The following is a 12,783-nucleotide window of genomic DNA, read 5'->3' as shown; positions in this document are numbered from 1 at the left end:
GCACACCTGGTGGTGATGCAGCCAGTCAGAATACTTTCAATGGTGCATCAGTAGAAGTTTTTAAGTATTCTGGAGTTCATGCCGAATCTTCTCAGGCGCCGCAGGAAGAAGAACTGCTGTCTTGCTGCTTTTGTGATAACACCAACATGGTGTGACCAACTCAGATTCTCGCTGTTGTTGATACCTAGGAATCTAAAGCAGCTGACTCTCTCCACCTCTGCTCTTTCGATGTGGATGGAGGTGTGACCTCCTCTCTGAAGTCTCCTGTAATCCTCGATGCGCTCCTTGGTTTTGTTGTCGCAGCACCATGGTATCAGGGCTGTAGCAGAATTCCATCTTTTCTTTGTTTTCTTTCTTTGTTTTCTTTCTTTTCACCTGTCCCCTGCATTGCTTTCCTGAGTGCATACTGGGATGTTTTGTATTCACCTGGGTCTCTGGGTTTAAAGGCGGTAGTTCACGCTCTGAGTGCTGCACGGACCTCTCCTTTAACCCACGGCTTCTGGTTGGGGTAAGTTCGTACATTTGCCTGTGGTATGACGTCATTGATGCATTTTCATTTGTAAATAAAGTCTGTTACATACTCAGCATAATTGTTGATGTTGTTGTCAGCGGCAGTCCGGAAGACTTCCCAGTCTGTGACGCTGAAGCAGTGACGTGGGGCGCTGTCTGATTGGTCGGTCCAGTATTGAACCGAACGCGACATGGCTGATCACTTTTCAGCTTGCAGCAGAACCGAGGAGTGATCTGATTTGCCGAAGGTCAAACATGGTCCAAAATGTCCCCACTATGCCTTCTGATGATACTGCCTAAAGGAAGCATGTATAATGTAAATAGAATTGGTCCTAACACAGAACTCTCTGTGGATGTGATATTGATAATGGAATCGGAGTGTGCAGAGATGCCCCTGACACAATCCAGCACATAACAGCAGGGTACAAGATGCGACAGAGGCATCAGGATCACACTGGAAGATGGGCAGGAAGGGAGTAACCTGATGATTAAGTGCCGGCCATTCTGGCTACCGAGGGAATTTACAGCAGTGATTATTACGGCTGTTTACATTCCCCCACAAGCCGACACTGACCGTGCACTCAGGGAACTGTACAGCGCGATCAGCAGCGAGGAAACCGCACACCCAGAGGCAGCGTTTATCACAGCCGGAGACTTTAATAAGGGAAACCTGAAGAAAGTCTCACCAAAACTCCATCAACACATCCTTTTCTAAACACGTGGAAACCGGCAACTCGACCACTGTTACACCTCTTTCCGGGATGCGTACAAAGCCCTCCCCCGCGCCCCATTCGGCCAATCAGATCACTGCTCCATCCTGCTCCTGCCCGCCTACAGGCAGAAGCTGAAACAGGAAGCTCCAACCCGGAGGGCGGTGCACTGTTGGACGGACCAATCGGAGTCTGCGCTGCGGGACTGTTTTGATCACGCGGACTGGGAAATGTTTCACGTGGCCGCCAGAGACATTGATGAATACACAGACTCAGTCTGTGGATTTATCAGGAAATGCGTGGAAGATGTCGTCCCATCCAGAACAGTCAAATCCTTCCCAAATCAAAAACCCTGGATTAACGGAGATGTTCGCGCGGCACTGGCGGCACGGAACACCGCCTTTGCCTCCGCGAACACATCGGACTACAAACACGCACATTACCAACTCCGGAAGACGATCAAAGCAGCCAAACGTGAGTACAGGGACAGGGTGGAACAACAATTTGACAACCCTCGGAGTATGTGGCAGGGACTAAACACGATCACAGACTTTAGAGGGAAAACCAGCACACCGCAGACCACGGCCTCTCTGTGTGAGGATCTAAACGTATTCTACGCTAGATTCGACACAGCGAACACCATGAGACCGGACAGTGTGCGCACCGCGGATGACGTCAGTGCGCACACTGTGTCTGAGGAGGATGTGCGGAAGTGCTTCAGGAAGGTGAACGCACGCAAAGCTACTGGTCCGGACGGGATTCCCGGCCGCGTCCTCAGGTCATGCGCGGCTCAGCTGGCTGGAGTGTTCACGCACATCTTCAACCTTTCCCTCTCTCTGTCTGTAGTCCCAGCCTGCTTCAAAATGGCCACCATCGTCCCTGTACCCAAATCCTCCACCATCTCCTCATTGAACGACTGGCGACCTGTAGCCCTGACCCCCATCGTAAGCAAATGCTTCGAGAAGCTGGTCAGGGACTTCATCTGCTCTGCACTACCCGACTCACTGGACCCTCTACAGTTCGCATACCGCCACAACAGGTCCACTGATGATGCCATAGCCCTGACACTACACACTGCCCTGTCACACCTGGAGAAGAGAGACACGTATGTGAGGATGCTGTTTGTAGATTACAGCTCAGCATTCAATACCATCGTTCCCTCGAAGCTGGACAGGAAACTGCAGGATCTAGGACTGAGCAGCTCCCTCTGCAGCTGGATCCTTAGCTTCCTGTCTGACAGACGCCAGGTGGTCAGACTGGGCAGCATCACCTCATCCCCCATCACACTGAACACTGGTGCTCCACAGGGGTGTGTACTGAGCCCTCTCCTGTACTCACTCTACACCTACGACTGGACAGCCACTAACAGCTCCAACATCATTGTGAAGTTTGCGGACGACACTACAGTGGTGGGTCTTATCACCAACAGTGATGAGACGGCTTACAGGGAGGAGGTCAGCGCCCTGACCCACTGGTGTCAAGACAACCATCTCACCCTCAACGTCGCAAAGACAAAGGAGTTGATAGTGGACTTCCGGAGGTGCAGAGAAGTACACACCCCCATCACCATCAACGGCGCTGCTGTGGAGAGAGTGAGCAGCTTCCGGTTCCTTGGCGTACATCTGGCTGAGGATCTTACGTGGTCAGTACACACAAACAAAACAGTGAAGAAGGCGCAGCAGCGCCTCTTCTTTCTCAGGAGACTGAAAAGATTCGGCATGAGCCCCTGCATCCTCAGGACCTTCTATCACTGTGCCATTGAGAGCATCCTCACTGGATGCATCACCACCTGGTATGGCAACAGCACCGCCTACAACTGCAAAGCTCTCCAGCGAGTAGTGCGGTGCTCTGAACGGATAATTGGAGGTGAGCTTCCCTCCCTCCAAGACATCTACAGGAAGCGCTGCCTGAGGAAAGCGGGGAGGATCATCAAGGACTCCAGTCACCCCAGCCATAAACTGTTCAGACTGCTTCCATCAGGAAGGAGGTTCTGCAGCATCCGGTCCCGTACCAGCAGACTGAGAGACAGCTTTTTCCATCAGGCCATCAGACTGCTGAACACGTCATAGACACCTCAGCTTCACTACTGGAACTTTAACATTATGCACTCCACACTGTATATAAATGCCACTTGTTTTGCACATATTCAACTCTGTATATTTTATATATTTTATTATTATTATTATTATTATTATTTTATTTTATTTTTTTACTATTTAATTTGTAAAAATGTGTACACACACACACACACACACACACACACACACACACACACACACACACACACACACACACACGTAGGAAAATATTTAGTATACACATCCAGAAATGCATACACTATTATATATTGTACATATATTTATTAGTTTCAGGTTGGCCATTCTTGTATTTTGCTCGTTTGTGTTGTTGTGTTTGCACATCTCTGTTGCTTGTGGGGCTCGCACACAAGAATTTCACTCGCATGTGCTGTGCCAGTGTGCCTGCACATGTGATGTGACAATAAAAAGTGATTTGATTTGATTTGATTTGAGTAAGTCGGAGACCAGTGGCCACCAACTTGCAGTCTCCTATCTTTTTTAGATTGCACCTTCTGCATAAGATATAGTCCTCCAATGTGCACCATTTGGCAAAAGGAAACAAATTGGAAAACAAAGTGGTGCCAAAAAACAAAACCCCACATGCACCACGACGCAACCTCCAGCATTAGTCATTTTCAGTGGCTAGCACAACTGTCGCCACTAGGTGGTGTAGGCTACTTGGATGGTAATCACTATGTTGTTGTCTCCCCTCTCAGGACTTTGACTGGACCCATTCATCTACTTCCTAATATAGAATCATGATTAACAAACTGCTGTTGTAGTCCTCCATTTCTTAAGCATTTCAATTTAGAAACAGGAAATGAAAACTTGACTCTGACCTCAAATCCTTTAGATTTATTTCTAAAAGAAGTTGTAAGATGTAAGATGATTGTAAGATGATCCCATGTCTTGGAATAACTACCCAGAGAGCTCACCTGAAAAAAAGCCACAGTTATATTTATGATTATTAACATCTGTGAGTTCAAAACAGTTGAAAAATAAAAAGTATAATAACTATAAGTATTTGTGAGTAAAACTAAAACTGTAAAAATCAAAATCTTAAGATCAGGAAATAAGATCCCCACATGTCAGTGAAGTAAAAGAAAAACAATTAAATAAAAGTTTGAGTGAAATGAAACCAGCTTTTGAACAGCTAAGATAAATCATGCAAACTAGTTTTTATCTTGTCAGAAAGAACATATAGACATGCACTGACTATCACACTGCATAATGCAGTCAGTTTTGTTCTTTCTCCTTTTATCCTGCAAAAGAGGAAGTCAGTCATTACTGTTTAAAATTATTTGCCACCCTCAATGTTCTAACTTGACTCAATCAAAAGCCTCAAAAGCTCAACCTTACAGAACATACATAACAATATGAACTACAGTGTGCTAGGACTTGTTAGTATGTTATTGACTTCTGTCCCAGCTACTGTGCTGACGTTAAGATGCTGTTCTGCTTGTAAAATGTAGCAACTTTCTACAAACCCAGTTCAGAAAAAGTTGACACTGTGTGAAATTGAAATTAAAAATACTGACGGCCGCCAGTGCTTCACTTCATTCTCATAATAAATACACATAGGGTATCATTTTCAAAAACCCCACATTACCTTATTCTCGATTTATTACACTCACAAGATTTTTAGAAAACGTGACATCTCTTTACTTTACCTTGGTCACCAGGATTCGTGCTCATCTGAGATTTTTAGCAGATGCACCTATGGTACGAATTTGAAATCCTGTCAGCCTTTTATGGCTCAGGGGTAAAAACAGAATCCAAAGATTTGAAGTCTCAAACGTTTCCAAATATGCAGGGCTTTGGACTAAATAATGAAAACAAGCCAGATGCAGCATCTGTGTTTTCCAAAATAATTTTTCTGACTTCCACTTTTCCTCAGTCCATTTTAAATAAACTTTTGTTAGGACTAAAACGATCAAATAAAGCTGTTTTTATGATTTTATATAAACATTGCATGTGATCATTAAAGTGTTGGCACTCTGTGTTTTTGAGTCGGATGCTTCATTCAACAAGGTTGTCTTTATGAGTTTTATTTGCCTTTGCAAAGAAGTCAAATGACAGTACAGAGAACATGACGGCACTTTATGTTTTTACAAAGAGCTACAGTAATACTAGAATATATACAGAATCAAAGTATCTACCTGCCAAAGATTACATGATGACAGAAAGAGACAATATGAAGCCTTTCATTCAGTAAAGTCAGCTTGACACATAAGCAGAAGAATCTTATAATACATCTTATGGAGAAATGATGAACATAGACTCTCTTGCATATTTATATCAGGGAGTTCTTTTCTCAAGGTGCATAACATAGGAAGGAGAATATTTAAATCAAGTACACAAACGATTCAAACATTTTTATGGTTTACAATTTCCTGCTAATTGTTACGATATAGCTATGCTGTAAATTTCCCACTGAAGCAAAAATCCCCAGTTAATATTTAAACTTGCGCTAAGTTACGTGGCTCTTGGCAAACTGGACATTTCATATTGAAATGAATTGACGGTGCTTGTGAAACTAACCACACCTATCCTATCAGCACCATTTGGAGATCGCGCCCACACAATATTTTGGTCAGATATAATGCAGAAACTACAGTATTATACCGGTAACACAACTTCGGCTCTTTGCAAGTACCTGCACAGACAGTATGCTAACACGAAGTTAGCCAAGAATCCAGAGTCATGTTAAAGCTGAGTAAATGCTGAACCTTGCCCAGCACCGTGATAAAGGGGGGTGGGGCGTGGGGTGGGGGACGTCCTTTTCAGTGAAGCTACCCACTTTTTGAACATTTGAACCTGGGTGTACTTAAGCAATATACTGCATTACCTTTAAGAAAAGTTCTGTGTAATGTGTAATAACTTTTCTACTTTTTTGAGTATTGATCCCAACACTGATCACAACAAATGAATCAATTCCCATCCTTAGGGAAGGCAGCAGTGGTTTGAGGAGAGATAATTCTGTAATAACATCCCTATAGTCAAAGTAAAATGGTCATACACAGCTGTTGAACATCAAACTATAAACAAATATGTTACATTTAATGGTTTAGCAGGTAGCATTTATCATCCTGCAGTCACTTTAGTTGATGTGTTGTGATGTTACTCTGCTCATCTGACAGCTCTATGTCTGTTTGTTGGAGCATCTTGATTTGAACCAGCTGAAGGATGAAAACAAATGAGAAACAATTAATCCTTTTTGTTTTATTAGAGACGAGTCGTTTCAAATGAGTTTGTCATAGAAACATTTGTCTCACCACTCAAAGATGCTCAGTGTGGTCAAAAGCATTATGATTCCCACAGTCTTCGTTATAGTGTAGACACCAACCAGGTTTCCAGCTGTAATGAAAAAAAGAGTGATGAAAAATAGCGGCAGAATAAATGTTAAAGAGTAACTGAGGTCTGTTAAAGTGAATCAAAGTCAAGAAAACTTTAATTTATGAAACAAACAGTGCAAACAACTGCTGAAGAAGCATTGTTTTGTTTTTAAAATTTCACAGCTGAAAAACAACATGTTGAAAGATGAAGCACAATCTATAAACAAAAAACCATACCGACGCTCACATAAGGCACACTTCTTTTTGTCTCTTGTATAGGTATAACACAAAAAAGTTTGAAAGAAGGAAAAGAAATTATATTAACACTTTGAAATTGGATTCATTAAAGAAAAATAAAATAAAAATCTGTGACTGACTTTACCTTCACAGTAAGTAAGAGTTGAGAGAGCAATGTCTGCTGATGTCTGATTACCCAGATCATTAGTGGCCACACAGTAATAAACTCCTCCATCTGTTACATTGAAGCTGTAAATCTCTCCTTCAGATACTTTCACAGCTCCATCTCTGCTCTTCTTGAACCAGGTGAAGCTGCTGACTGGAGGTTTGGCTCTGCTGGAGCAGGTCAGGTTCACCCAGCTGCCTGCTGACACCAAACCTGATGGACTGATGGATGCTGAGGTGTCTTTAGGAGCATCTGGACAAATAAATTCTATCCTATAAATCATGATATGTTTGCAGGATGAAAAAACAAACTGATCGTCTTACATGAAACACTGAGAGTCTCTTCTGTCTCTGCTGTCTTGGTGTCGTTTCCTTGGTTCACAGGATATCTGGCAGAGCAGCTGATCTTCTTTCCATCATGTGTGTCTGACAGAGTGATGATCTGCTGGATTTTAGTTGTAAAGCTTCCATCTGTGTTTTCCTCTATTTTGTTGTGAGAGTCTTGTTGGAGATTCCAGGTGAGTTGAGGAGGGGAGTGTGGACAGGGAGTGAGAGCTGAGCAGGTTATAGTGACAGACTCCTTCTCCTTCAGATCACCTGAGATTGTAATATTGGGCCTCCAAGGAGAATCTGTGGTTTCACATCAAACACATATTAAAAATGAAGAGGACAAAATCTTTCAAACTAATCATGTGATGCTATCTTCCTGAATTCACATAGAAGTTCAGAAATGTAATCAAGTCCTGAACAAAGTAGCACAGAAATTAAAAGAAATACATACATCCTTTTAGTGTCAGGATGTTAGTTATGATCATTATGTCTTTCATCTAACATTTCCTCAGCAGTTAATTTAATTAAAATTAATTAAAAATAACATGTTACAAAGTATAAACTCACATTTCTTTACCTCTGACTGTTATTTGAAGAGGATCACACTGAGCTGTCGCCTTGAATGTTTCACTCTCTACTCTGAAGAAGTATGTGTCTGTGTATGTGGTGGTTAAATTAGAAAACAGAGTGGTGCAGTCTCTCTGACTCAGGTTCCCGGTAATACTTATTGGATAGATGCTAACTGCTCCACTACTTTTGAAGATCACATTGTTTTTGATTTTGGTAATATCAGAATTGTTTTTAATCCACACTCCAAAGGTTTTTCTTGTGCTGATAAATGTCTGTTCTGCTTTGTGGCTGAAGCTACATGGGATTTGCAAACAAGTTCCACTCAGTGCTTCCAGCTTCTTTGGTGCAGTTACAAAAAGGTCATCATGGCAGTGAGCCGAAGCACCTGTAAGGATAGTTTCATGGTTAACCCATTCACACATTAAATATTGTTAAAAAAATAATAATAAAAAGAATTTTGCTCCCAACAAAACTTTAAACAAACTTTGATCAAATTATTAGTATCATTATGTTTCTGTGTGTGTATGTTTTATGTAGAAACAAACTGACATTTTCCCTCTCGTTTCTACATAAAGCTTTTCAAGACATAAAGAGAAAAAGTCTCTGTTTTCACTTTGCTTGAAGAAACAAATAATATTATAAATGATTCAAAAATGTCTTAGATTGACTAAATAAACAGCTCACCTGAAAAAAAGACGACCATCAGTAACATCCCGAATGTCACCATGTTCAGAAACTCATTCCCTGCATTTGTGAACAAAAATGATTTTTTATTTAAATGATTTCACACATGGAGCTTTTATACTCTACTGGTGTGTTTCAAAACAAGTTAACAATCAAAACTTTTATCAGCAGATTTTCCATTTTTATTACCAAAGATGAAGAAAATCTAAAGAGCTGTGTGATTTGAAACCACTTGAAATAAGAAAACAATAACATAACAGTTCCTGGAAAACTGAAGCATCAATAAATAAAATATGTATGCTTCTCTTAGCAAAAGACGAATAAACAAAAGTTTTTGTGACAAGAAGCAGTAAAATGTTTCCTTACCAAATACACCCAAGTGAAGATCTCACAGTGAGATGAAAATGTTTTTAGTGAAACATTTAGTCAACTTAACATATAAGTCACTAGATTAAAAAGGAGGTACAAAAAAAACATGCAGTTCAAGAAAGTTCAACAAGTCTGTTTTGTCTGGTTGCAAAGCTGCTAGAGGTGTGACACGATGCCCCTGAAATACAGCAGTGAAAAAATCGTCAGTTTTTAGCTTCCTGCAAAAATCCTGTGAAAGAGGAAGTCAGACATGACAGCAGCTTAAGTCTGAAATTACTTCCTCACCCTCAAATACTTTTTACTACCATGAGTTATTCCAAGAATGTATAAGCTGAGAGTAGATACACTCTGTGCCACCACCTGTCTGTGTTAAGCTATTTTCAGTCTTTGAACTGTGAATAAATCCTGCTGTGTGCTGTCCTGCACTGAGTCTAAAGAAGGTCTCTGCTTGAAGAAGCCAGTCTCTCTGTAATGGACGTCTTCATTTTCTGCTGTTCTTCTGCTTCTTGAGGAGACAGACTCAGTGAAATCAAATATACCAAAGTGAATTGTAATGACGAGCTGGAGGAAAACTCTCATGCACTTCATCAAAGGAGCTTGCAAAGAAAAGCGTCTGGACTTCTTTAAGTTGCTTGAAGACGTTTCACCTCTCATCCGAGAAGCTTCTTCAGTTCATCTTCTCATGTACACTCAAAAAACAGATTCAGGTCCTTCTTTCAAAGAACACATCCAAATTGTGTTAGTTGTTCATAAATGCAATTAAAAACTACCAAATTAATTTGAATTTCTTTGTATAAACCTAAAATTATTCTAAACCAGCAGAGGCTGATTCTGAACACAAAATGAATGAGTTTGTTGGGGCACTAGGGGTAGGAGGAGTACATTTTTGCACTTAAGTATTTGTAAACTCAAAGAAATAAATTCAAGCCCCTCTTTAAGCTTAAACATTTTTTTTAATCTCACTCAACGCAAATGTAGCACTCCAGCATTACTGCAATTATTATTCGTGTGGTGAACCTAAATTATTTTCTCTCAAAGCAGTCTTTGTTACAAGAACACAAAGTTATTGAGCTACACAACGGTCCGCCTTCTTTGAAAATTTTGCACTCTTTCAGGATCACCTAAATGAATGCAGCTACTCTTGGCCTCTCTGTACTTTTTGGATAAAACTACACCTTCAGGTAAGGTAACATATTATTTTTTCATATATCCAATTGTGTATTTCTTTATCAGCTAACTCTATGGCAATGCTATTTATCATAGAAGCTTGTAATCATAGCTGGACTGGCCATCGGGCATACCGGGCATTTGCATGTGCATTGGTTCAATGGGGAGATCTACATTCAGTCATATGTCTGCTTTCCCAGGTGTTTGGCTACTTGTCTATTCATTACATCACTTTCCCTTTCCCACGGTGTAAAAGTCAATGCCGATGGCATTGCTGTAATTCCCACGGTTTCTGCTTCTTCCAAATCAATCACTCGCAGACGAAAAAGAACCAGAACCAAGCCTATGTGCTGTCTGGGTCTACTAGCTCTATCTACGATCAACTATCTACTCCATCTACTAGCTGCATGGATGTGGTGCAGTGCTCTCAGACAGTCATGCATCTCTACATGCCATTGATGCCTTCTTCGATCCCTCCAGCCTAGCATGCTATGTTCATGCTATGCCTTTGCCTCCATATCCTCCCAGCAGTTCTCTGGAAACTGCTTCTTCCACCTCCTGCATAAGAATGTTGCAATAAGAAGGTTGCTTCTTATGCCAGTTTAGCAACTGTTCTCTCTTTTTTTTTTTTTTTTTTTTGGCCTGTCCCGTTTGGCTCTTTTGCCCTCAGAATTGTTGTCTAAAGGCAAAGAAAGATGCCCAACAGATTTACTTTACCAAATTGACCATCCCAGCCTTGCCGTAATGGTCCATTTGATTCACCTTTTATTGTTTATTTTATTTTCACTTACTGAATACGGGACAGACTTGACTGGGGGAATGAAGGGGAGAAAGAAAGAGGGAAAGAGAAACAGCTGAGAAGAGGGACGGGGGAGAAGGGCAAAAGACAAAAACCAACAGAACGGGCAGAGAGAAAAAAAATGCATATATCAATCACCTGGATCACCTGCTGAGAAAGAAAAAAGAAAGCAAGCAGAAGAGAACAAGAGTAATAGAATAAACAACATCACAATGATATATGGGAATATGACAGTAAATACTAAATGTTAAACATTATTGTGCAGCACATAAGATCAACAGAACACAGTGTGCTTTGAGGTAGGAGCCAAAAAGGGTGTAGTTTGTGGGTGTGATCACCCGTGTGTACACCTGTGAGCATGGACGCGCTTGTTTTTTGTTTTTTTAAAAGGTTCCTTCATGTAATAATCTGCTAGAGGGTGTGGGGGGGGCACAGCCCCGTCCTCCAGGGCGTGAAGCAGGTGTGGAGGAGATCAAAACTCCAGACATCCAGAGGCCCCCAGAACACAAGAGACCAAGGAAGACCAACAGAGGGGCAGCTGCGCCACTGTCCCGGAAAGAGCTGAGGAGAGTCCCAGATGAGGGCTCACTCAGCAGCCGCGGAGCAGAAGCCAGGGGGAGTTGCAGTGACGCGCCCGTGAGCTCCGCCGGCAGCCAGCTGCGCCTGAGTGACCGAGCCCCAGGCCGAGAGGCCGGGGGCACCCCACCTCCGAAGTGGCCCGAGCGAGCCCCAGGCTCCAGGCCCCGATAAGCGGCCGCCAAGGAGTGAGCCGGTGTGTACCTGGACGCCCATCCCCGGACACAAAGAACCACCAACGCACCGATGTCTGAGGGGGTCCGCCACTGGCAGGGGAAGTGGTGGTAGGGGGAGATAGGCCTCCAAACCTTGGAGGCCTATATGTGCTGTTCAAGATTAATCTGTATACGTATGATTGAAGTGTATTTATACAGTGAAAAAAGGGATGATGGAACATTTGCAGCTAATGATGTGGCATATCTGTTTGAATGCTGATGCAAATTGTAGCTCCAGCATCACGTATGTACAGTGGGTCATGATTACAACACAGCAGAGACTGCTGACGGACACTTGCATTAATGGTTACGTAGCAAAGATTGAATGTTAATCTTTGACGGCTAACCATCTTTTCTTAAAGTCTATTTTTGCAAAATGCTTCTAATATGAAAGTTGTGCTGACATAAGTTCACCATTGGCTGGATGTACTTCTTGAATATAATCATCAGGATGTCCTTGCTAGGCTTTTTACCAACTGACTACACACTATTTGCAACTGTTTGTATCACAGTAGTTGAAGCAGTCAAACAATAAATTAGTTTCCAAGTTGAATATTTTTACTTTTGAGCAACCATTTGGTTTGATTCAGCGAGCTTTATTCTCATCAGTTTTTTAATTTTGCTTTTCTTTTAAAAAAACTGATCAAAAACTGCATTCTCATGAACAGAATTAATCTATTAAAATACAAAAGAGGTGGATTCCAGTATATGGAAGCCGCCACATACTGGAAAATCATACTGGGAAAATCATCAAAGACCCCAGTCACCCATCACATGGACTCTTCACCCTCCTGCCCTCTGGGAGGCGCCACAGGAGCCTCCGGACTAAGACCACCAGGTACCGGAACAGCTTCTTCCCCACAGCTGTCAGACTCCTGAACTCTGCCTCCTGACATCTGACCCACGTTAAACTCATGGACTGAACATACACACCCCCACAATGGACAACTGTACCCTCAAACACACAATAATAACATGGACTGAACCACCACTCACAACCACTAGCACTTTATATAGCCTCTGTAGAAACTATCTACA

At 42.1% G+C, this 12,783-nt stretch overlaps 1 protein-coding gene across 1 annotated transcript; it reads right to left on the bottom strand.

Moving 5' to 3' along the window:
• Window positions 1-5,336: 5,336 nt before the first annotated feature.
• Window positions 5,337-8,647, bottom strand: LOC113029885 (vascular cell adhesion protein 1-like). The gene is made up of 5 exons (XM_080306481.1): window positions 8,620-8,647; window positions 7,360-7,665; window positions 7,016-7,288; window positions 6,574-6,655; window positions 5,337-6,477 (listed from the first exon to the last, which is right to left on the bottom strand). The coding sequence occupies exons 1-5, from the start codon at window positions 8,645-8,647 to the stop codon at window positions 6,441-6,443; spliced, it is 726 nt and encodes a 241-aa protein (XP_080162607.1). The 3' UTR covers window positions 5,337-6,440.
• Between the last annotated feature and the right edge of the window lie 4,136 nt (window positions 8,648-12,783).

The sequence above is a fragment of the Astatotilapia calliptera genome, chromosome 9 (assembly GCF_964374335.1).
Source record: "Astatotilapia calliptera chromosome 9, fAstCal68.1, whole genome shotgun sequence".
NCBI lineage: Eukaryota > Metazoa > Chordata > Actinopteri > Cichliformes > Cichlidae > Astatotilapia > Astatotilapia calliptera.
The sequence above is the reverse complement of the archived record's forward strand: the minus strand, read 5'-3'. Positions and strand labels throughout refer to the sequence as shown.